The following is a 26,106-nucleotide window of genomic DNA, read 5'->3' as shown; positions in this document are numbered from 1 at the left end:
GAGTTGCACTAGTGGAAACAGCCCTATGCCCACAGGTGCATTTCAGTCCCAAATATTGGCGTAATCTTATTCTCAAGTGTCAACTAGAACTGTTTTTTGGCAGAGAGGCCCAGATCCTTTTCCACTGCCTCCAAGAGTCCACACTGATTTGTGTACAGTGTTGCATGAACACACATCTGTCAGTTAAAGTAGTGCAGCGCCATATTGCAAAAAAATGGCCTGATCATGAAGGGGGGTAAATCTTTTGGCGGGCAAGTGGTTATTCTAAGTAGAGATGAGGTTGGTTGTCTTATTTTTCTTGCCCATTGTTTGTTTGGATGTAGTATGAACTGTTCAAGACTCTCTGGGTCTTCTTTCAGGTAGATTGACGCTCTCCCTCATTCTTGAGGGTTTCCTGTAAGGGACAGTCTGCCTCTCGTTCCACCATTTCTAGGTGCCTTAGACAGCTCATCATTCAAACCTTTAGGCTTAAGTATACGTGTCAGCTTTTATTGTCAAGGCCATTAGGTCAGTAAGTGCCTCAGAGGGCTTTTCAGCATAAGGTATCTGTTTCCCAGATTTGCAAGGCTGCCATCTAGTCTACTGTTCACACATCCATACATTTACATGTTGACTGTTTAGGTCTCATCTGGTGCCAAGCTTGGATGTAGGGCAGTTTATAGAGCTGCAACTAGCACCCAATGCTTGTGAACATGTTGGTCTTTGGTTTACTGTTTTGGCCACCTCTCAGTTGGACTGCTTTGGGATGTCCCAGCAGTCTCAGAAAACCTTCTGACCCTGTGTCCCTTAATAGTTACATAGGTTGAAAAAGACCATCTAGTTCAACCAGTAGAATAATAATCAATTAGGAAAACAAAATTGTTGAATTACTGTAAAGCCGCTTTCTTAGCTTTCATTAAGGTGCCACCCCTATGTCTTATGATCACTCCTAATACAGCCTTTGCACAAAAATGAAGCATGATTGGGAGGGATATAACTCACTGGCTAGCAGCTTTTTTGTTTGCCAGGGTCAGATTCAGCAGTATAACCCAGTTGGCTATGTGTCCCTAATGAACTTAAAAAAAAAAGGATTTTACGGTAAGTCAAACATCCTGTTTATTACGTGCCATATATTTTGTGATTTTTTTTTTTTTTTTTATGAATTTCTTTGTTGGAGTTTTGTAGAGCTAAGGAATCAATTTTATCTTTATTTTTTAATTCCTCTTCATAAATCTTTAATTTGTTTTATGTCTTTTAGCGAACGATGCTGCGAATGATGCTGCACAAGTCCTGGGTAAGAAAACAAATTTGTTTAGTAATTGCTTCTAATAGACTTTACTCTGCTGATAAAGTATGACAGTGAATGTCTTGGGTGAATTTGAATGGTTTTGTACAGATTTTCTCTTTATAGCAATGACTAGAAAATCGGTTAAAAATACTTAACTTTTTTGTCAGTTAAATTTTGCATGTTGAATATAAAGCTCAATAAATTACACTGACATTCAAACTCACAAATGAAAGAGTGAGAGAATTGACTTGCCCATTTTTGTCAGTTCAGTCTGAAGTCTGAGTCAAGCAAGTTTTGTTGCTGCTGTCTTTAAATACTCATAGTTTGCTGGGAATCCTCTGGCCAGTGGAACAGTACGCAGCCAGCAAATAGGCACATCTTATAATATGCATGAAACTCATTTTTTACGTTTTATGTAGGAAGAACTGGGCAGTAGTTACAATATATGGAAAACAAAAGCTAAATTCTGAAAAAAATGGGCACCAAAAAAGTACACATTATGATATGCAAACAACAAACTGACAGTAATTACAATATACCACGTTTAGTGCAGTAATCCAGCCTCATGTTCCCAGCTAAGGCTCTTTTATTTGGGTTACAAGAAAAGGTCAAAAATAGTTTGAAAGTTCCCTAATACTCAGAGGTCATTTAAAGCCCATTGCACCATTAAAACACTCAAAAACAACATTAATTTTGCTGTCTTTCTCATCTTCTAAGCATTTTGCAGTGAAGGCAAAAAATACACTGAAATATCCAGTTTTTCTCTAAAACGTTTGAAAAGTTACTGTACAAATTAGTTTCACTCACCCCCTAGTATGATGGCATCTAGAGGTGGCATATTTTTGTTTACTGTTCGAGCAGTCACAGCCCAGGGTGATCTTTTTTTGCAAATATTTACTTGGTTACCACGTTTACCATCTATTTTAAAATGACTAAAAATACTTTGATGGGCCAGGATGAAGGTGAGAAAATTAAGGTACCCATGTATGAAAAAGAGCTAGCTTTTTGTGATACTTCAGTATGTCTTTCGACCCTTCAAAATATCTTGATGCAATTTCCACAGCAGGTGTTGGTCACGAGTAAAGATGTGCTGTGCTGAGCTCCATTGGAAGCTTCCCTGCTGGAGCTGGCCATGCTGACCAGATCCATTCTGATGTCCTTTCAGGGGCTAAATGAATGGTGTCCAAAGAAGCAATGTTTTGCTTCCGAACGCTTCTCTTTTAGAGAGCTGGACCCTGGGATCCAGTACTTTCTGGTAGTAAGGCCATAACGTTTTTTACTGGCAGGGTGCTGTCACAGGTCCAGGATTGTGGGTAACTTGAGGTTTCCTTGTTCCTGAACATTTCCTGAAGGTTTCGGAGCCCACTGTGAAGGGTGAAGATTTGGGTTTTATCTCAGATAACCCTAAAAGGAAAGGTAAGGAAGATTTTCTCAGGAATTTCTCCTTCTATGTATAATGCTGTCATGCCTATGGGGGCTGTATTGAGCACTCACCGACCTGATGCTGGAAACAGCACAGACGCTTTCATTTAGGGTGGCACAGTGGTGTAGTGGTTAGCACTCTCGCCTAGTAGTAAAAAGGGTCACTGGTTTGAATCCTAACCATGACACTGCCTGCCTGGAGTTTGCATGTTCTCCCTGTGCCTGCGTGGGTTTCCTCCAGGTGCTCCAGTTTCCTCCCACACTCCAAAGACATGCAGGTAGGTTAATTGGCTTGTGTCCAAAATTGCCCTTAGTATATGAATGGGGACCTTGGATTGTGGGCTTCTTGACGGTAGGGACTGATGTGAGTGTGCAATGTACAGGGATAGGGACAATTGTAGACAGTCACTCAGGGTGGACTGGTGTCTTTATTCAACCTTACAAACTATGTGACTATTTCTCCTCTCCTCTGGCCACAAGCAAATCCTCCGGTAAGAACGGGGGGTTTGGTTCTCCTCCTGCACCCCCAATGTTTTTTTTTATATGCCAAAGCAGTTTCCTTAAAAAAAAAGGGAGACAGACCGCGCCGACCGCTCAGCGGAGGATTAAACCCCCCCCCCCGCCATGTCTGCTGTTTCACAGAACACTGCTCGTGCGAGAAAACACTTTCCTTTGACGCCGTTAGCCATGCCCCCCGTGCAAATTATGGCCCCCCTTTCCTTTCAGACGTCGGCCACACATGCCGGAAGTTGTTAAAGCACGGTATGTGTGTAGCTGCTGCTGGCTGTGGAGGGACAGAGCAGGAGGATGGCTTGTTTCAGGTTGGTGACACAGGCTTTTCCCTTTGACACATTATACTTTACCAGGCTAGGATTAATAGCAGCTATTAGCGCTGGACTATAACCTACTTGACTTTATGCTTCAAGCTGAGTGGTAATGGGACCAGGAACTCCTCTAATACTTAGAGAAAAAAGGTCGGGACTTTAAATGAGGTGTTTATATTGTAGCTAATCGAAGGAGTCAAAGTAAAACATAAATACTTGTTTATTTGTTTGCCATGATTGAGTAGGTACATGGCAGACAATACATGCAATAATGGCACATAGTGTAACAAAGCATGAATCCAAAAACATTTACATGATAAAAACATGAATAGAATATACAATATACAGTAGTATTGTCCTCAATCATAAAAATCATTATAATATAGCAGTTATAATCCACGGCATTGCCTGAATCCAAAGACCATGTAAGTATGTATGCATTGCATCTAGGTTAGGCCCGACTCGTTTCATCCAATCATCAGGGACGGATGCACGATACATCTATAAAAAGAGGTAAATATATCAACATCAACCATTCATGGACAAGAAATGAACATACATACAGGGAGGATAAGGTGGTCATCCCTGTAAAACTCACGTATCTGCTTAGTGTGAAACAAACACACCGCCGGGGTGCTAGGGCCGAAAGGAATGCCTGTTCCGGAACCTGTGGTAGTAGGGTCCTATAGGAACACAGGGAACATGAGTATGGGCATAACGCAGAGTGTCTGGAACAATGTAACAAAGGGGCTCCATTCTGTGGAACAATAAAAAACATAAATACCCCAAATGGTGCTAAAGATATAAAATATATATATATATTATATATATTATATATAATATATATATATATATAAATAGTACAGCTCTCCATGCCTTGGCAGGGTGGAGCAGCTGGGCACTCCCTGGCAGGTCGATTCAGTGGCCCCCCCTCTCTTCTCTCCCCTGTCCCTAACTCCCCTCCTTTCCCCCCCTCACAGGGGGGCTGTACATGTGCTGAGCGGTGTGTGTGTGTCTGGGCTCTCACCTGGGGGTTTAGCTGTGCTGGGTGCCTGGGTCCTGCAGCTTGTCCCGCTGGATGCCTGTGTAGTCTCCCCCTGTGTTGGTGCAGCACTGTGTCTGCCACATGTTCTCTCTAGTCCCTCACAGCACTGTTCAGCAGCCATTTGAAGTATGGCCAAGGGTCAGTCTGGCTTCAGGCGGCCATTTTCCTGGTGAGTCCCTATTGAGAACACTGGCAGCCATGTTCTTGTAGCTGGACCGTGTTTTTGTGCTCTAGCTGCTGCCCCTGTGCCCTCTGCTTCCTGTTGGGTCATCACAGGGAGGTTTCTCATGTGTTCTGACCACGTGTGTCTGATCATTCACCGATCGTGCGATTGGCCGGCCGCCGACACAGCTTTGCTATCTCTGCATCTGGGAGCGCTGGGGATCATCAGGCACTGCGGTAATACAGCGCGGAACGGCCCAGGGTGGTGAGTCCAGCGGGTTAGAGCCCCTCAGCCAGCGGCAGCAGGAGGGTGGGACTGTCACTGTCCTAAGTCCCCTTCAGATGGCAGACAGGGTAGGGTCAGCATGGCTTCAGAAACTGGTGTTTCTTCCCCCGAAATCCATACAATTGCAACCGGGTCACCTGCGGACTGCGAGGTCCCTATGGATACCCTACGGCGGTTCTCAATTAGTTTGTTGCCAGGATAGAGGCGGTATGTGGGAAGAAAGGTGCTAAAAAGCGGCCCCTGCACCCCCTCTGGGGAGAGCTCTGACGCAGACTCTGGTCCTGCTGAGGCCGGTCACCCCTGTTCTGTCTTGTCAGATGACGCTGACCAGGACCATTCAGACAGTGAGGATGACTCCCTATATCCGGGTCCGTGCGCGGCAAAGCACTAGTTGGAGCACTTATCACAGCTGTGCATGATACCCTGAAGATTCAGGAGCCAGCGGATCCCTCTGCTGATGTACCGGTCCCTTTTGGGTCCCGCAAGCCAGCACGTTCACCTAAGGTGTTCCCGTATCTGACTTATTTTGATAAGTTCATTTACAAGGAATGGGGTCGCCCGCAACGGACCTTTGCGGTCACCAAATACATGGCAGTGCATTACCCCTTTGAGGAAAGCCTTCTAAAAAAAGTGGTCGGCTCCTCCGTTCGTGGACCCCCCAGTATCCAGGTTAAACAAAGTAACCACGATCCCAGTTGAGGGGACTCCTGCATTCAAGGATCCCATGGATAGGAAGGCCGAGGCGGTGGCTCGTTCCTTGTTTACGGTTGTGGGGTCAGCCGTGCGACCTGTACTGGCATCCGCACTGGTGTCGCAGACACTGACTGAGTGGGCAAAGATTTTGCACCGCGAATTGGGAGAGCAACAGGCCTCCCCTATCTGCGTGGAACTAGCAGACCAACTAGTACAAGGCCTTAAGTATGTCTGACGCGGCCCTGGATACTTGCCCTCTGTTATCCAGGGCTTCAGTGTCAGCTGTGGTGCTGAGGCGCCTAATTTGGCTAAAATGCTGGTCTGCTGACCAAGAAAGCCGTGACGGATCTTCCTTTCCTTGGCGACCGGCTCTTTGGAGCATTGTTGGATGACATTATTAAAAATGCCACTGGTGGTAAGAGTACTCTACTCCCACAGGCCAGGAAGGCTAAGGAGCCACGCCGAAGGCAAGGGCCCTCTTTTTCCGCTCACAAATGGCTTTTTCGTCCGCCCGGTGCTTCGACAAAACGTCCCCAGCCCGACAGGATGGTCCTCCCGGTTATCCAACCAATGGGTCTGCGATCTGATTTCCACGGGCTACAAGATCGTTTCTCTCTTGGCCGCAAAAAACAGATTGTTCCCCTCCAGCATACCCGTATCCCCGGTTTGCTGGAATGCCCTGTTGGGGGCGGTAAGGGACTTGCTGAATCAGGGGGTGATTGTACCAGTTCTGGAATTGGAACGCTTCCAGGCATTCTACTCAAATCTGTTTGTGGTTCCCAAGAAGGAAGGGGTATGTCCGATCTTGGACTTGAAAGCCCTCAATCACTTTGTAAAGTGCAGAGGTTCAGGATGGAATCAGTTCGCTTAGACATCCAGGATAAGTACTTGCACATACCCATATGCCTTCTGCATCAAAAGTTTCTGCGTTTTGAAGTCCGGGAAGCCCATTACCAATTTGTGGCTCTTCCTTTTGATCTGGCATCAGCCCCCCGAGTCTTTACTAAGGTACTGGCTCCACTATTGGCGTTGCTGAGACAACATGGGATCGCGATCGTGGGCTACCCGGACGATCTCCTCCTGAGAGCAGGGCTCAAGTCCTGCGGGAACGCATGGGAACGGAGTTCCTGTACTTTTTCCACAACAGGAACTCAGTTCCCATTAGCAGCCGTGTCCTGCAAGACTTTGAAGTATGCAAGCTGTGTGGCAGGTGCTACACCAGCAGCTGCCGACACAGCCGACACAGCTCACAGTAGTAAGGCATTGCCAGTAGGGGGCCCCATGACAGATTCCACTTCGATCTACCTGTCAATCACAGCTAGCTGATGTGTAGATCAGGTCCCTGCTGCTAAGAGATTGTATTTAGTCAGACCTCTCGTGATGCGCTCTTCCCCACCAGCCCCTCCTGATTTTCTGTTTCCTCATCTCACCCCCCCCCCCCCCCTGCATACTTGCTCTGTGTGTCCTGCTGAATCCCCCCTCCTCTATCTTCAGTGCCATATGATGAGAGAACCCAGAGGAGGAGCACAGCTATTTTGCTCACAGGACATGCAGGGAGAGAGGTGAGCTGAGGGAAGAGCATCAGTTTGGGGTGATAAGCTGAGCACAATACCTGGCAAAGTTTAATGCCAGGAGGGAAGTTTATGTGGAAATATGTGAAGGGTTGGAATAGCAGCGAGAGTGTGTTGGAGCCCTGCATAGTTTGCAGCCCCCCAAGCTAACATACCTCTCCTAAGCAGGAACACATCACTATCTCCCCAAGCATTCTGTCCATATAATGTGCAGTTAAATTATGATCTTTCAGTTTAACCCTGTGTTATCCAAACTCTATTCAATGAAAAGTGTAAACTCACCACATAAACACTCTATATACAAAATAAAATTCCCCAATAAAGATCAGAACATGATGTTCACATTTGCATGGAAGCACAATGGAATGAATGCTGATTATTCAGAGAATTACCGTATTTATGTTTATTGAGGATTTTTTTTTTTTATGTACTAACAGTTAAGCTTCATACACACAGTACGAAAATTGGATTAAAAATACCACTTTTGAAGCGTTCGTGCATATGAGCGTATCATTTTTTTTTTTTTGGTGGGCGAGTGGATCTTAGGTGGGAGTTCCCACACTTTTTTCCCCAGGACTTGACCCCTGCCTGAGAGCATCTTCTGTCCTCAGAATTAGAGGAGGATGTGGCGATCACCATGCAGACCCTGCAAGAATTTGCGTGGCTGCTGAACCTAAAGAAGTCTGTGATTGTGCCGACCCAGCATCTGTAGTACCTAGGTTTACTGTTGGACTCCAAGGAAGTGAGAGTTTTTCTCCCTTCAGACAAATTGCAGACTCTCAGGTCCGCGGTGAAACTGCTGATGGACCGCAAGTGGTCGTCGCTCCGGTTTTGCATGAGAGTACTGGGACTCATGGTAGCCTCTTTCGAGGCAGTACCCTTCACCCAGTTCCACACCAGAGTACTGCAGAAGGAGATCTTGTTGAAATTTGGATAAACCTCAGTTGTCCCTGGATCGAAAGATCCAGGTGGGCCAGCCAGTCAGGGACTCTCTCTTATCTGGTGGTTGAGGTCCCTGGTGATTCAGTCCTGAAAATCATTCCTTCCTCTAAAATGGACGGTGATCACTACGGACGCCAGTCTATCCGGCTGGGGTGGAGTGATGGGGATTCAGATGGCTCAGGGCCTCTGGTCAATGGAAGAATCTGGGTTGCTGATCAATCTGCTCGAATTGAGAGCGATCAGGCTGTGCCTCCACACATAAACGATGTGTCTTCAAGGGCGTCCGATCAGGATACAGTCGGACAACGCCATGGCTGTGGTGTACATAAATCACCAAGGGGGAACAAGAAGCTCAGCCGCTGCTCGGGAGGTCGCTCACATACTTCGGTGGGCAGAGCGACATGTACCGGCCCTGTCGGCCATTTACATCCCGGGAGTGGAAAACTGGCAGGCGGACTATCTGAGTCGACAGATGCTGGACCCAGGAGAATGGGCATTGCATCCGGAGACATTCAGGCTTCTGTGCCTGAAGTTGGGCACACCAGATGTGGATCTATTGGCCTCCCGTCTAAATCGGAAGGTGCCAAGATTCGTGTCCAGGAAAAGAGACCCGTGGGCAGTCGTGTCAGATGCGCTGATGGCTCCATGAGATCAGTACCAGCTGATCTACGCCTTCCCTCCACTGAGACTGTTACCACGTCTGCTTCGCAGAGTGCAAGCCGAGGGGATTCTAGTAATCCTGGTTGCCCCAGATTGGCCTCAGCGGACCTGGTACGCAGACCTGGTGCGTCTGGTGGCAGACGCTCCCTGGTGCCTGCCGTTACGGGAGGACCTTCTATCTCAAGGTCCAAACTTTCATCCTGCTTTACCATCGCTGGCTTTAACGGCATGGCTATTGAGAGCCAGGTGTCGAGGAACCGGGGTCTGTCGGATTCGGTGATTCCAACTATGTTGAGGGCACGGAAATCTTCTTCTCGGAAGATATACCATCGTACCTGGAAGGCCTACATCTCCATGTGTGAGAAGGGATGGCATCCGCGTTCCTTTTCTATAGCAAGCATCCTGCTCTTTCTCCAGCAAGGAGTAGACCAGAGATTGGCATTGAGCACCATCAAGGGGCAAATCTCAGCCTTGGCTGTCTTTTTTTTTCAACGACCCCTGCATCCCACTCTTTAGTGGGTACCTTCGTTCAGGGGGTACAACATGTAGTCCCTCTGGTGTGCCCACCGTTACCCCCATGGTATTTGAACCTGGTGTTGTCGGCGCTTCAAAAACCGCCGTTTGAAAATATCAGGGAGATCCCCCTGTTGACTCTTTCCCAGAAAGTGGTCTTTCTAGTGGCCATTACCTTGGCTAGGAGGGTTTTGAAATTGGCGGCCTTGTCTTGCAAGTCGCCCTATCTGGTCATCTACAGGGATAAGGTGGCGTTGCGTCCGCAATCATCTTTTCTGCCCAAGGTGGTCTCGGCTTTTCATATCAATGAGGACATTGTATTACCATCCATCGTTGTGTCCTAAGCAGAAGCATCCCAAAGAGGTGGACCTTCACGGCTCCCTTTCGTAAGTCAGACTCGCTGTTTGTTTCGGTGGCTGGTCCAAAGAAGGGTATGGTGGTCTCGTCGGCCGCCATTTCCAGGTGGATCAGACAGATTGTAGTACAAGCCTACGCCTTGAAGGGGCAGGTGCCCCCCTTTCCGGTCACGGCCCACTCTACAAGGGCAATCGGAACGTCTTGGGCCTTCCGACACCAAGCGTCGGTCGCTCAGGCGTGTAAGGCGGCGACCTAGTCATCTGTCCATACGTTTACCAAGTTCTACAAGGTCGAAGTCAGTGCATTGGCTGATGCCTGTTTTGGTCGCAAAGTTTTGCAGGCGGCCATGTAGTTGCAATTAAATATGCAATCTGTATTTTTTCCTGGTTTTTCGTTAAAAACGCAGTTCTGTTATGTTAATGCACTGTTGCATTACTTCCGCATATGGTTGAGGATACCCGGTTATGTGGTAGTGTTTTCCACACACTGCTGTTTTTTTGTGGGTTTAGTTTCACTAGTTCCCACTTGCCATGGTGGATGAAGTTTTTATGCTGTTTTTCCCACCCCTCGTTTGGCACTGCCTGGGGATGTCCCATTTTGTTACAGAGAGGAGCTGTGTCGGTCGGTGAATATAAGAGAAAATAGGATTTTTGTACTCACCGTAAAATCCTTTTCTCTGTAATTCACCGACCGACACAGCACCCCGTCCCACCTTTTTCTCTTTACGTTATACTGTTTGTTGAGGTTCTGAGTTCTGCTAGAGCAGGCTGTGGGGTTGTAGCCTAGGGACCTCCCCCTGGGCGGAACTAAAAGTTCTGAAGTGTTGTATTACAACTTGCCTAATTATCTCCAGTGATAGGGCTGACAACCCATTTTGTTACAGAGAGGAACTGTGTCAGTCGGGGAATTGCAGAGAAAAGGATTTTAGGGTGAGTACAAAAATCCTATTTTTGTTTGTACTGCCGGAGGGTCCAAAATGTGGACAGGCAGCATCAAAATCCACTATTTTCCAAATTGATTTGTCAAGTGATTGTTCAAGCTTCAACTTAAAGAAGAAAATTCTTCCTTTTCATGTTAGCGCACACTCATCCAGGGCGATTAGTGCCTCTTGGGTGGTGCATCATCAGGCCTCTATGGCTCAGATCTGTAAGGCCGCGTCTTGGGCTTCGGTTGATACGTTTATCAGATTTTATGAAATCGATATTAAAGGTTATGAGGATATTGCCTTTGGGCACAGTATACCGCAGGCTGCAGTATGAGTCCTCTGGCCTCCTTTTTGCCCTACTTTTTTGTTGTGTCTCCCTCCCTTCAGTGGCCATTGCTATGGGATATCCCACATAGTAAATACTATGGCTCTGTGTCCCCTGGTGTAAGAAAATAAAACAGGATTTTTATAACAGCTTACCTGTAAAATCCTTTTCTTTGATGTACATCAGGGGACACAGAGGTCCCTCCCTTCTGGGTATACACTTGTATTGCTTGGCTACAAAACTGAGGACTCCCAGTAGTGGGAGGGGTTATATAGGGAGTACACTTATTGCTTTAGGGAGTGCCAGTGTCCATCACCTATCAGTGGCCCTATAACCCACATAGTAGTAACAATGGCTCTGTGTCCCCTGATGTACATCAAAGAAAAGGGTTTTATTGGTAAGCTGTTATAAAAATCCCATTTTTAATTTCCAATTCTAAATCCTCGTACACACGATCGGACTTTAAACAAACTTTGCCGTGGATTTCTGTACAAAGGGCGTTGGCCCTGAACTTGTTAAGCATACACACGATCGCACTTTTTCTGTCAACTTTCACCAAATCATGTGGTTTTTCTGCTCTTTACCACCACCTTTGGTCAACTTCTGTATTGTTGTCTGGTCTTTTGCATTGGTTCTGAGCATGCGTGTTTGTAAAATCTGATGGGTTTCTGTAAACACAATCGGACTTTGTTCCATCGGACTTACGTTGTCGAAAAGTTTGTTCGCACAGCCAACATTTGTCCAATGAAAACCAAAAGAGTTTGTCCTATGGAGCGTACACACGGACGGATGTTGCTTTAAAACAGCTAATTTGCATGTTTGTTTCAAAAAGTCTGATCGTATGTACGGGCCTTAAAAGAATAACCTCACTTTTCATGCTCAAGTTTTCCTGTAGTTTGTACCAGGCTTTCATGTTTCATGTAGACATGTGTTTTTATGTTCTGTTGAGAATGAAGTTTTTTTTCACAAATTCATAGCTTTTTTTAACTTGTGATATATCTAGTTAGTTTTCAACTTGATGGTGTTCAATTTGGCTTCAAATCAGGTAGTATTGTGTGCTAAAAGAAATCTGTCATGAAAGAAAAGTGTATGCTGCTGTAACTGATCTACCGAAAAATGCTAGTTGCTTTTCTGAGTAAATTACCTTTAACCACTTGCCGACCGCCTCCTGTACACACACTTCGGCACTTACAACAGGGATATCTTGGTAACGGCAGCAGCTCCTGCCACAACCAAGATATCCATCTTTACAGGAGGTGGTCGTGTCTACGATAATAGTGGTCTCCGCGGCGGATTCGCAGCAAGAACATCGTTATCGGCAGCGGGAGAGGTGCCACCCACCGCTCTCCCGTGCCCTCTGCCGCTTACCAGAGCCGTTGATATCGGCGGAGGGGATCGGGACCTGTCATGTCCTGGGTATGGAGAAGAGTGAGGCTAAGATGGCCCCCACCCTTCTCCATACCATGGGAGGGCTGAAGCGACATCAAAACATCACTTCCACCCTTACCTCTTAAAGGAACATTTTTCTGTTGTCATTTTTTCAAATAACTATTTATTTATTTTTTGCATTTTAGTCCAAATATGAGATCTGAGGACTTTTTGACCCCAGATATCATATTTAAGAGGACCTGCCATGCTTTTTTCTATTACAAGGGATGTTTACATTCCTTGTAATATGAATAAAAGTGACCCATTTTTTTTTTTAAACAGTGAAAAAATTAATAAAATAAAGTAAAATAAATAAGAATTTTTTTATTTTTTTAATCACTTGCCGCCCGCCCTATTACAAATTGACGGTGGCAAAGTGGTTTCATAATTCTGATCGGACGTCTGACACCCGGCAACTACGGAGACTCTTTACCACGTGATCAGCCGTGTCCAATCACGGCTGATCACAGTGTAAATAGGAAGAGCCGGTGATCGGCTTTTCCTCACTAGCGTCTGTTAGACACGTGTAGAGGAGAGCCGATCGGCTGCTCCTCTGACAGGGGGGGTCTGTGCTGATCGATTATCAGCACAGCCCCCCCGAGGATGCCCACACTGGACCACCAGGGACGCCACCAGACCACCAGGGATGCTAAGCAAAAGGTAATCCTCCCTAGACCACCAGGGATGCCAGTCAGCACAATGGATGCCAATCAGTGCCCATAATGGATGCCAATCAGTGCCCACAATGGGCATCACTGATTGGCATGCATTATTGTTTGGCACTGATTGGCATCCATTAGTACAGTATAACACCAATGCTGCCTATGAGTGCCCACCTGTGCCGCCTATCAGTGCCCACCTGTGCCGCCTATCAGTGCCCACCTGTGCTGCCTATCAGTGCCCACCTGTGCCGCCTATCAGTGCCCACCTGTGCCGCCTATCAGTGCCCACCCATGCCCATCTGTGCCGCCTATCCATGCCCATCTGTGCCGCCTATCCATGCCCATCTGTGCCGCCCATCCATGCCAATCCGTGCCAGCTATCAGTGCCAATTTGTACCACCTATCAGTGTCCATCCGTGTCGCCCATCCGTGTCACCCATCCATGCCGCCTGTCAGTGCCGCCTATCAGTGTCCATCAATGCCACCTCATCAGTGCCACTTCACTGGTGCCACATCATTGGTGCCCATCAGTGCCGCCTTATCAGTGCCCATCAGTGTAGCCCCATCAGTGCCCATCAGTGAAGGAGAAAACGTACTTATTTACAAAGTTTTGAAACTGAAACAAAAAAAACGTTTTTTTCAAAATTTTCGGTATTTTTTTATTTGTAGCGCAAAAAATAAAAACCGTAGAGGTGATCAAATACCACCAAAAGAAAGCTCTATTTGTGGGAAAAAAATTATAAAAATTTCATTTGGGTACAGTGTAGCATGACCGCGCAATTGTCATTCAAAGTGCAACAGCGCTGAAAGCTCAAAATTGGTCTGGGCAGGAAGGTGTTTAAGTGCCTGGTATTGAAGTGGTTAAAGCGCCCCGTCCCGACAAGCTCGCGCGCAGAAGCGAGCGCATATGTGAGTAGCTCCTGCATATGAAAACGGTGGTGAAACCACACGTGAGGTATTGCCACGATCGGTAGAGCGAGAGCAATAATTCTAGCCCTAGACCTCCTCTGTAACACAAAACATGCAACCTGTAGAATTTTTTAAACGTCGCCTATGGAGATTTTTGAGGTTAGAAGTTTGACGCCATTCCACGAGCGGGCGCAATTTTGAAGTGTGACATGTTGGGTACCAATTTACTCGGCGTAACATTATCTTTCACAATATAACAAAAAATTGGACTAAATTTATTGCTGTCTTTTTTATTTTATTTAAAAAAAGTGAATTTTTTCCAAAAAAAAGTGCGCTTGTAAGACCGCTGTTCAAATACTTTGTGAAAATAAGTATTGGAATGGCCGCCATTTTATTCTCTAGGGTGTTTAAAAAAAACAATATATAATGTTTGGGGGTTCTAAGTAATTTTCTAGCAAAAAAACATGTAAATACCTAAATTCCAAAACGAGGCTGGTCCTTAAAGCGGTCCTCCACCCTGAAGTGGAAGTTCCGCTCATCTGATCCCTCCCCCCCTCCGGTGCCACAATCGGAACCTTTCAGGGGGGAGGGGGTGCAGTTACCTGGATAATCCAGGTATCTGCACCCACTTCCGGGACAGACTGCTGCAGAAGCCCCCCCCCCGTTGTGTTCTGGGAAACACACAGTTCCCAGGACACATCGGGGACCAGCAATACAATAAAAGTATAAAGCTCAACGCCTAACTGGCTGTGTATGCTTATTTTGGGTCAATGACTAGGAACATAGCATTTTATGAAGGAGCTTGTGAATGCCTGCATATGCATCTTTCCTATGACCGTTTTCTTTTCACATTGTATATCATGTCTGTCTTGTTTATCCGTTAAATACAGTAGTGATCAAACCATCTTAGCTTTTCAAGTGTGCAGCCTTTTTTTCTTTATACAGTTATGTAATTGTACTCTTTTTTTTTTTTTTTTCCCTTAAAGGAAAGAGAATTGTTATGCTCACAATGATCCTGATGGGACATGTAACAAGTCATCACTTCTGAGATGTAAATCGCAAAAGAATATTTCTTAAGATGCATTGTCTGCTGTTGCACTAAAACCTGCCTGATGTGAAGTGCCTATGAAATGCCTTGATATTCTTCTGATTAATTGCACTAAGTTTATGTTAAAAAAGTTATCTTCAGTGGTAAAGTACTTCAAAAGGTATAGGCAATATTTTAACACAGATTTCATATTTTTTATTTTTTTGTTATGCTCATTTTGCACTTGCGATTATTATTACCTTTTAAAAATTGTGCCTTGCATCATGTTTGTAAGCTAAAAAATACATTCCTAGACTCACATTAGATTTGCATGGGATAAGAGGGTTGGGCCTAAAAGTTTTAATTGCAAATAACTGTATATACTGGTAGGGGTTCTATAAATTATGTAGAACTGTATTGTAGGGGACTGCACTCAGACTTTTTGTTTTGGTAATGTTCACTATACAGTGTGTTACTGTAACAAGCAGTAATGCATAAAACTAAGTACGGTGGGTTGTTATGCCATTTACTTTGAATTGCACCCCAATACACATAGTCAGCCGGCAACAAGGCACATGAGATTTAGTGCATGATACACAAATGTGAAGCATATGTCCATTTTAATGCGCTGCATTGTAAAAAAATTGTTGCAAGTCTGTTAAAGGAAAATTTCAAAATGGGCTGTCTTGCCGCATTGCACATTAATGCACTTTGACACGCTAAGTCTACATTTAAGGTCCAATGATATGAATAAGAGGGAATGCAGAGAGACTGAAATGACTAATATGGTGTTACCGTACCCAGTACGGATACCAGGTATCTTTGTCATAGCTTAACGTCTTCCCACTGACATGGCACATACAGTGGATATAAAAAGTCTGCACATCCCTGTTATAATGTCAGGTTTCTATGATGTAAAAAAAAATGAGACAAAGATAAATAATTTCAGAACTTTTTCTACCTTTAATGTGACCTATAAATTGCAATAATATGGTTACATAAGTGTGCACACCCTTAAACTAATACTTTGTTGAAGCACCTTCTGATTTAAATACAGAGCTCTTTTTGGATGAGTCTATCATCATGGCACATCTTGACTTCACAATATTTGCCCACTCTTCTTGTCAAAGACACTCCAAATCTGTCAGATTGCGAGGGCATCTCCTGTGCACAGGCCTCCTCAGATCACCCCACAGATTTTCAATCTGATTCAGGTCTGGGCTCCGGCTGGGCCATTCCAAAACTGTAATTTTCTTCTGGAGAAGCCATTCCTGTGTTGATTTGGATGTATGCTTTGGGTCGTTGTCATGCTGAATGATGAAGTCCCTATTCATGTTCAGCTTTCTAGCAGAAGCCTGAAGGTTTTGTGCCAATATTGACTGGTATTTGGAACTGTTCATAATTCCCTCTACCTTGACTAAGGCCCCTGTTCCAGCTGAAGAAAAACAGCCCCAGAGTATGATGCTGCCACCACCATGCTTCACTATACCGTTGATATGGTGTTCTTTTGGTGATGTGCAGTGTTGTATTTGTGCCAAACATATCTTTTGGAATTATGACCAAAAAGTTCAACCTTGGATTTATTAGACCATGACACATTTTCCCACATGCTTTTGGGAGACTTCAGATGTGTTTTTGCAAAATTTATCTGGGCTTGGATGTTTTTCTTCGTAAGAAAATGAAAGACCTACTAGAACAGCTGAACTTTATTTGGGGGTTATTCGGAGGAACTTTAAATGATGAAAGGTGTGTACTGACTCCTATTTCTGCTACATCCCCCCCCCCTTAAGTTTGTTTTACAATTGAGTTGTACAGTTTATAGGTCACATTAAAGGTGGAAAAAGTTCAGAAACTATTCATCTTTGTATCTTTTTTTTTTTTTTTTTTTACATCACAGGAACATGGCATTTTAACAGGGGTATGTCGATTTTTATATTCACTGTATATGCAGCCTATCAGCGGGTGGGCTTTAATGCCGAGCAAATGCTTATATGCATCTGTAAACAAGTTACTGTGCTGAAAGCGCCAGTCACTGCTCACTCCAAGCACAGCAACTAACACGTAATGGAAAGTTCTCGATGTATACTTGTGATCAGGAGCTTTCCAGTCATGTGACAGCCAATCACAGTGGTCACATGATCAGAATGCCCTCCTCTGCCTACCGGGAAATTAGATCCAGTTAAAGGGCCTGTAGGTAGCAGCGGGAAGGATTTGAGTGTCCAATGTATAACCTCCAGGTATGGTACATATAATAATCAATATTTTTCAAAACTGCTCTGTTCCTACTGGGGCCCTTTGTCTACAGTCACTTTTATGCAAGAGGTGAACTTGCCCTTTAGTTATAGTGCACTCTGAAGGGCCTTATATTATACATACCCACAAAGTAGCACATTGTAGCAATCATTCTGCTCCTGTTGTTCATTATTCAGAGAAAAGAAAAAATGTAACTTTAAAAAAAAAAAAAAAAACATTTGACTGCATACATGTGGGTAGGGTTTCTAATCCAAATCCAATGGGGACTAATAAAGAAAAGAAATTGTATGCATCTGGGACATATTTTGTATGTATTTATAGAGCCTTATATAAATGCCTGCTTAGTTTTCACAATTTTCTGTGTTCCAATTCAATTTAATGTGTCCTTGCTAAAGAAAATAGGGATATGAATTTGAAGTGAAGGTGTATATAAAATATAAAATGTTTTGTATATTTATATCAGAATGATGTACTATGACCGACCACACAACACTTCATTTGAGTTTATACCACAAAGTCATACACCTCTAGTATGAGCAAGCTTCAGCCTCCGGTTATCGATATATACTGTAAATACAAAAGTTTTAACAGCACCACTGTTGATTCCTTTTCATGTCTTTTATACCAGCAGCATCCAACATTTTGATCCCAAAGTCTTGAAATGGATCTGCTGAATAAAAGTTGATCTGCACCTTGTGGAATAAAAAATCACTTGAAAAGGACTTCTTGTTGGTGCCATAATTTTTGCACTTTAGCTTTTCATCAGTTTAGTTCATGCACTTCATACAAAACTCGATTATTTTCCCTCAAAGTTCAGTCCGATATCCAGCAAATTATGTTGACCCCATCATAACAAAAAAAAAAATATGTGAGGGCTTGTCATATTGTGTAACACTCTCAAAGCCTCAGTATCAATATTCAAAAAAGAGAAAACAAAATCGGGCACACCCTGGACACTTAAGGGTTCAATGTGCTAAAAGCCTCTAAACTGCTTGGATATAAAAGTAGTACATTAATAGTGAAGAACTTTAATAAACTTAGAAACAATGGTTTGACTTGCATGCTTCTTAGAAAGATGCTCCCTTGCTGTGGCCGGCAGTCCTCCATAACCAAGGGCCCTACTCGGGGGTTTTTCTCATTATCAAGCCTCTAATTGGATTAACTGCAAGAGTGGATTTATAGCATACCAGGAACTATCAATACATCCAAGGAGCAATCTAATTATCATATTATTCATAATGAAACAATGAATATAAATAATCATAGTTACGTTGTTTTACATGAAAATGGTTATATTTTACATATTATGGAAACCTTAAAGTGGTGTTGCCACCAAAAAATGAAAAGCTGCTTAAAATTCATAAAAAAATAAATAATTGGCAAAAAAATAAATTTTTACTCACCTCTAAATACCGGTTGCTAGGGGGTCCCTCGTAGTCTGCCTTCTTCATTGCCCGGGCTGGTGACATCACTTCCCCTTGCGCCACACATTCACCTGGGACCTGTCACGTGTCCCAGGTGACTGTACGGCGTAACACGGCGCCCTACGCCGCTCGCGCATGCGCAGTGGGTGCCCGGCTGTGAAGCCACAGCCGGGTGCCCACAGTATGCATGACGGTGCCGCGAGCAGAGCGGGGAACAAGGGGGGGGCTTCGTTCCCCCGCATCGCTGGACCCTGGGGCAGGTAAGTGTCCAATTATTAAAAGCCAGCAGCTGCAGTATTTGTAGCTGCTGACTTTTAATTTTTTTTTTAAGGGGTACCCCACTTTAACCTCCCTGGCGGTATGAATATTTCGGATTTTAGGTTCTAAAAGCGGTACAATTATTTTGCATGAAAATTTGGTGTTTTATATTGTAGTCCTGTAATTCTTAGGAATAATTAACTTAAATCTGTCCAAACCAGAGTCTAGCAGACATCCCGGGTATGATTAAGTATGAAAAATGAAATCATAAATTATAATATAATAAATAATTATACCAAATAATATAACAATGATAAAAATTATTTAATAATGTAATCAAATCCAAAACACTGAAATTTGCTCAGTTGCAGAATTGTCACTGTCATTACTTTTCCATATTTGATGACGGATCTCCCCACAAATCGCTATCGCTCAATTCTGCAAGTGATTACAATTTATTATCGCTGTTTTCTAGCTGGTCTAAAATCATTTTTGATGTAAAGGGACAGTTTTGGTTGCTATGGACAATCTCCAGTTTCCAGGCATAAAGAACAGTTTTTATAATATAAAACTGCATGCAGGGCACTGGGCAGACCACTAGGGACAAAGGGGATGTGAAATAATTACATACAGCAATGTAATCTGTAAGATTACATTATACTGTATGTATACTGTGTGTTTCACTTTTTGAATTTGGCGGCGATCTCCGTCCCCGTGCGTCGCAACGCTCGCAGGGAACGGAGATCGACTCCGTGATGAATCGAGCGGAGAGCGAGCCGATCGTACAGCGCGGGGACATCACTGGATCCAAGGGAGAAGGTAAGTAAACCTCCTCATGGATTCAGCGATGCGGTCCCGAGTCTGGCTCGGGGTTACCGCTTTTGGTGTAAAACTTCCACCCCTAGCCAGACTCGGGAATACCGCCAGGGAGGTTAATTAGCACCAATACTCCCTTCTAGTGCTGCCTAGGGCCATATTTAGGAAAGCTCCTAGCTTTAGCAAGAAAGTGACGGTGAATGAAATAAAACCTTTCTAAGACCCCTTTCCCACTGGGGTTGTGGCCACGGCGCTAAAGCACAGCTTGTTTTAGCAGCGCTTTTCAGACACTAGCGGGGCGCTTTTACCCCAAAAAATTGGTTAAAAACTCCCATTTTCTGAGCTTTTAAGGTGCTTTGAAGCCATGCCCATTCATTCCAATAGGCAGGAAACCTGGGGTGTCACCATTGGAAGATTTCCCCTCTATCACTGTTCTGGTGTCAACCCAAAACATTGAATTTTCTTTTACTTTCACTTTCCATGATGGTATACAGGACAAATAGGGGGAACTCCCTAACTTAAGTTAAGAACCCGTCACGTTTTGCTTTTAGTTATACTTTAATGATCTCAAATGAGTATTCTGATATAAACTAAGAAATTGTCTTTCCTAACATCACAGACAAAAGACATTTAAATACAATATGGGTAGGGAACATCCAATTACACAGTTTCTAAACTGCTCTTGTGAACATATAATTTACTGTTTTTATAACCACCTCATCCAACCCTTAGGAAGCCCTTTCAATGAGCATACAAGTCTTATCAAACATGGCACCTTAGACCAAAGTGTCCCTAAACACTTTAACCACCAACATTGGGCCAGCTCTGGCACTTCTCAAATACAGTATATGTAAAAATCAACTTTATTTGCTAGAAAATTGCTTGGAACAACCTTTTTTTAAGCAGATGCCCTAGAGAATATTTTTTTGTCACACAGTATTTGTGCAGTGGTTTTCCAAATGCAATGTTTTTGGGAAAAAATACACTTTTGTGAATTTTAATGCACAAAAACCCAATAAAATACCCAATTGTTTGATAAAATATAAAAAAATGATTTTACATCAAGTAAATAGATACCAAACACGCACGTGCTCGTGGAACAGCGACAAACTATGGTACATTAAATTATCCATGGGCGAAGGTTTAAAAGCCTTTACAGGTTGCCAGTTTAGAGTTACACAGGAGGTCTGGTGCTAGAATCGTTGCTCTTGCTGCATCGTTCTTTGTGATACCTCACGTGTGGTGCGAACACCATTTACATATGCGTGCATGGCCCATGTATGTGTTTTCTTTTTGCGTGTGAGGCCAGGTACAGTTTACTGAGAGATCTCTCCTTAAAAGCATCAGCTCAATCTGAGATTGATTTGATCTGATGCTTTCATAGGCTGTTAACAGCCTGTTTACATGAGCCAAACTGACGGCTTTAGTCCTGGGCTACACTTGGATGGGAGAGCCCAGGAAAGTGTGTGTGTGTGTGTGTGTGGGGGGGGGGGGGGGGGTAGAAAGGTTCCACTGCATTTAAAAGCAATGCAGCGACTTTTTATCCACTCAGATTGCTTTTACACTTTTCAGCATTGCCAGCTGAAAAAAATATATATACCAGGATCAGCCATAGCCTCGGTATACCCACTTCAACCAGAATATGCATGGGTATGTCCTTTTGGAGGAAGATGCGAAAACATAAAAAAAAGGGAAGGTTTAAAGATTTTTGCTTTGGAAATTAATCCCCCTAACTTACTACAGTGCTTTGAAAAAGTATTCGTACCCCTTGAAATTTTCTACACTTTGTCATGTTACAACCAAAAACGTAAATGTCTTTTATTGGGATTTTATGTGAGACACCAACACACATTGGCACATAATTGTGAAGTGGAAGGAAAATGATAAATGGTTTTCAATTTTTTTTTACAAATATCTGAAAAATATGGCATGCATTTGTATTTAGCCCCCTTTACTCTGATTCCCCTAACTAGAATCTAGTGGAACCATTTGCCTTCAGAAGTCACTTAATAAGTAAATGGGGTCCACCTGTGTGTAATTTAATCTCAGTATAAATACAGCTGTTCTGTAAAGCCCTCAGAGGTGTGTTAGAGAACCATAGTGAGCAAACAGCATCATGAAGGCCAAGTAACACACCAGACAGGTCAGGGATAACGTTTTGGAGAAGTTTAAAACTTGGTTAGGTTATAAAAAAACATCCCAGGCTTTGAACATCTCACGGGGCACTATTCAAGCCATCATCTGAAAATGAAAAGCGCCTGGCACAACTGCAAGCCTACCAAGACATCCACGTAAACTGACAGGCCAGGCAAGGAGAGCATTAATCAGAGAAGCAGCCAAGCAGCCCATGGTAGCTCTGGAGGAGCTGCAGAGATCCACAACCCAGGTAGGAAAATCTGTCCATAGGACTACTATTATCCGTGCACTCTACAAATCTGGTCTTTATGGAAAAGTGGCAAGAAAAAAGCCATTGTTGAAAGAAAGCCATAAGAAGTCCCATTTGAGGTTTGCAAAAAGCCATGTGGGAGGACACGGCAAACATGTGGAAGAAGGTGCTCTGGTCAGATGAGACCAAAATTTTACTTTTTGGCCTAAAAGCAAAACTCTGTGTGGTGGAAGACTAACTAACACTGCACATTATCCTGAACACACCGTCCCCACCGTGAAACATGGTGGTGGCAGCATCATGTTGTGGGAATGCTTTTCTTCAGCAGGGACAGGGAAGCTGGTAAGAGTTTTTGGGAAGTTGGATGGAGCCAAATACAGGGCAATCTTAGACCAAAACCTATTAGCCCTTGTACACAGGGTCGGAAATTCCGACAACACAAAATCCGTCAGATTTTTTCAGACGGATTTTGACCGAAAAACTGGTGTTGCATACACGCGGTCGGACAAAGTTGTCGAAAAATCAGATAGTTCGGAGCGTGATGACGTTCGTTCATTCCGACGGGACTACGTTCAGCCTAGTAGCCAACTAATCTGAGCATGCGTGGCACTGATCGGAATTCTCTACAAACGATCGGAAAAAGTCAGATCTAATTTTGTTGTGGGAAAATTTGAGATCCTGCTCTCAAATTTTTTCTGTCGGAATACAAATGCATGCCACACTCTTCATATATTTGTTTGTAAAATAAATTGAAAACCGTTTATCAGTTTCCTCCCACTTCACAGTTATGTGGCACTTTGTGTTGGTCTATCATATAAAATCCCACATTTTTGGTTGTGACATGACAAAATGTGGAACATTTCAAAGGGGTATGAATACTTTTTCAAGGCACTGTGTATCTCATACTGAAAGGTTTCAGAAATTATGCAATGAGGACATTTTACTAGGATTTTTACACTCATTTCCATGTTTCCCTTTGCCCTTAAAGCAGAGTTCTGCCCCCCCAGCAAAAAAAAAACAAATACTGTAGCTGCTGACTTTTACTATTAGGGCACTTACCTGTCCTGGAATCCAGCGAGGTCAGCACCCCAGCCGATGTTTCCATTGGCTCTCGGGTGCTGTCGCCACCATTGCCTGTAAGGAAAACTGGCTGTGAAGCCGCTACTGAGCATGCGCGAAGCACGCTGTGCTTTCTGAATGGACCAGCGGTGGATGAAGGTGGGGGGCTGAGATATGAGTGATCTTGCCGCAGCGAGATCTCCTGAAAATGGGGACGGGTACCTGTCAAAAACAAGTACCTGCTCCCCCCGCCCCCCCCCGGAAAGGTGCCAAATGTGGCACCGAAGGAGGAGAGGAAACAGATAAGTGGAGATTCCACTTTAAAGTGATATTAAACCTGCACTGTTTCATTTACATTTTCCCTTCTCTTTCTGTATATGGATAATGGCTCTGTAATTATATAAAAAAAAAAAAAAAAAACTCAAAGTAACTTTTTCCTGATCGATATAAAGCTGTCACATGACTCCGCTCTTTCCCAGACTGCTGGCGAACATAATCAGGAGGAGCTTCTAGTTCTCTGCTGCTGGTTACATGTTCAAAATAGAAAAACAGCCTTCAGGATACAGCATAAAAATAATTATCAATATTCTGTTTGTTTTAAATTGTCATATAAATATATATTTTAAATCAAATCTTTATTATTGTTTGATGAAGAGAAAAATAGACTTGGCGCTATACCTTTAAGTTTAAATACTAAATGATAAAAGAAATCGAAATCAGAATTGTGAAAAGAGGCTATAAACTGACTGGTGTATACATTTTCAGCATGCTGGTAAATAATAATAAACCCAAATAATTCCTTTATAACAAGTGTTAGTGTCTAGTGCTATTAGAAAATTCCATATGAAATCACATGCACCTGTGTCAGTACCATAAAAGTGCAAGCCTTATTATAAAAAATAAAGAATAAGTGAACATACAATTGCAAAAAAAAATTGATAATGGAAATGCAAGTGAAAACCGTGCAAATCCCAAGTGAAATTTGAGCATAAGATATCAAAGAAAATAAAGAGATAATTTAAAAAAAGTTATCAAAACAATATCAAACACTATTTGGAATACCGATCTGTGAAAGTCCCACGTTTATAAAAAATCAATGTGCTAAGTGACACATCATAAATAACAGGTGAATAATAATAGTGAAAAATGGACTGTGAAAATCCTCTGTGAATATCTTCAAAAGGTATCTGCAACTGCTGCTCCCAGTGCACAGTGAATGATAATGTGATTGCTCTCACCAAAAATCTTACCCCGTCCGGGGTGGATCAGCCTCCACAATATAAGCCACTGTGTTGCTCTCTGGCAATAGTTTGCTGTTGTCCTGGGAGACCCCCGTTCCTCCACTGGTGTTACGTGCCCATTGTTTTTAAGTTTATTAAAGTTATTCATTGTTTAAAACACCATTTGCAGTTTAGAGGCTTTCAACTTCTAAATATATAAGTGCACTATTATTACCGTACATATTCTCCATCCTCCTTGCTACATATAATGCTTTAGGGTGAGCCCAAAGTGTATTAGTCTTCCAGCAGTTCAGTACTTCTCTACTATTGGGGCATTGGTGCTACCTTACTATTGTTTTTATATTGTTTGTATCAACTATTTATCAACTCCTTCTTTTTGACTTATTTGTAAGAAAGAGGACTTACATGAGGTGAGAACACATATGCACTAACATCATTATTATTTGTCAATATCAGTTTTTTTTTCCTGGAAAACCAAAACTGAGGACAGAGCATATACATTGTGGACTCGAATGGGACACACTAGAAACTCTACAAAGTGTAGCTACATATTGGGGGGAAGAAAACATTATTTTTACCTTTAAATGGAATGTTGGGGTTTTGTCTTGCTATGACTTATTCAACTGTAGAGGATTTCAATGAACTTTTATAATCTCAAATGAGACATTTTAGGAGCCATTTAAAACGGGGGAAAAAAAGATAAGAGGAAGCAGGGCAAAGGAGAAGGGAGGCAAAGTATTCACTTTCAAGTATATTTTTGGCGCCACTCAGAGTAGAGGTGAAAGTATATCCCTGTGTCCCAGAGCATGGGGTGCAGGCTTATCCTGATGACAATCCAGAGGGCCAGTAAATGTAAAGAGGGAAGGATCACTGCTACTCCCGACCAGCCCAGGTGAACAAACAATAATGAGCGACATGCTATGACTGAGCACCGGTGGGTGGAGTGAAATGCATCAGGGTGTGGTGGAGACATGTAGGCTAAGGCCGCAGTGTTAAATTGTAAGTCTGCTAACTTCCCGCACATTTTCCCTGGCAAGTTGTACTCTTGCAGAGCACTTGAAGCACAAGTTCTAGTTGACAATTGTCCTAATTTGTAGCAAATTTGCATGGCAAGTCTTTAGCAAGAGCAAAGTTGCAGTGTTAAGTCTACAGCAAGAGCTCTGCAAGTCTACAGCATGAATATTCTGCCATAGTGACCCCTATGGTGGGATGACTATTGCACAATATAACTGAACCAGAACTTGCAGCAGACTTGCCGAATGTTTGCAAAGAACGTTGATCTGGAGTCATGCAATGCAGACTTGCTAAACTTGTTAAATATGGCAAATCTAAAAATAGCTTAGCAAGCCATTTTCCAACTTGCTTGTTATCTGGGTTATTGTTTGTTCACCTGGGCTGGTCAGGAGTAGCGGCGATTCTTTGCTCTTTACACCTGATGACGACTATCAACTCTGACACTGACTAGTGATAAACCCAATGCTGGCTATTGATTCTGACACTTGACACCTGACAAGTGACTCTGATACCCAACAAATGGCTGTGGTTTTATTATTAATGAGATTGGCCATGGTTTGCCGAATATCTGAAGTTTAAAGGAAGATAACTGGATTTTGAATGCATAGCATGGAGTAAACTGAGGTTTGCCGTAATA

General features: G+C 43.4%; 1 protein-coding gene across 7 annotated transcripts in view; it reads left to right on the top strand.

The window, feature by feature from the left end:
* The window catches only part of LOC143982462 (membrane cofactor protein-like), a 233,715-nt gene extending 215,722 nt beyond the window's left edge, over window positions 1-17,993 (top strand). For all 7 annotated transcript variants that reach the window (XM_077481196.1, XM_077481198.1, XM_077481192.1 and 4 more), the window contains 2 exons: window positions 1,238-1,273; window positions 14,978-17,993. In XM_077481196.1, coding sequence (XP_077337322.1) covers window positions 1,238-1,273; window positions 14,978-15,039 — 98 coding nt within the window. In that variant the 3' untranslated portion in view covers window positions 15,040-17,993. The remainder of the gene's footprint in view (window positions 1-1,237; window positions 1,274-14,977) is intronic.
* Window positions 17,994-26,106: the final 8,113 nt, after the last annotated feature.

Source organism: Lithobates pipiens, unplaced genomic scaffold, assembly GCF_037356315.1.
Source record: "Lithobates pipiens isolate NorthernLeopardFrog02 unplaced genomic scaffold, aLitPip1_a1.2 Scaffold_16, whole genome shotgun sequence".
Taxonomy (NCBI): Eukaryota; Metazoa; Chordata; class Amphibia; order Anura; family Ranidae; genus Lithobates; species Lithobates pipiens.
This window is presented reverse-complemented; position numbering and strand designations above follow the sequence as displayed.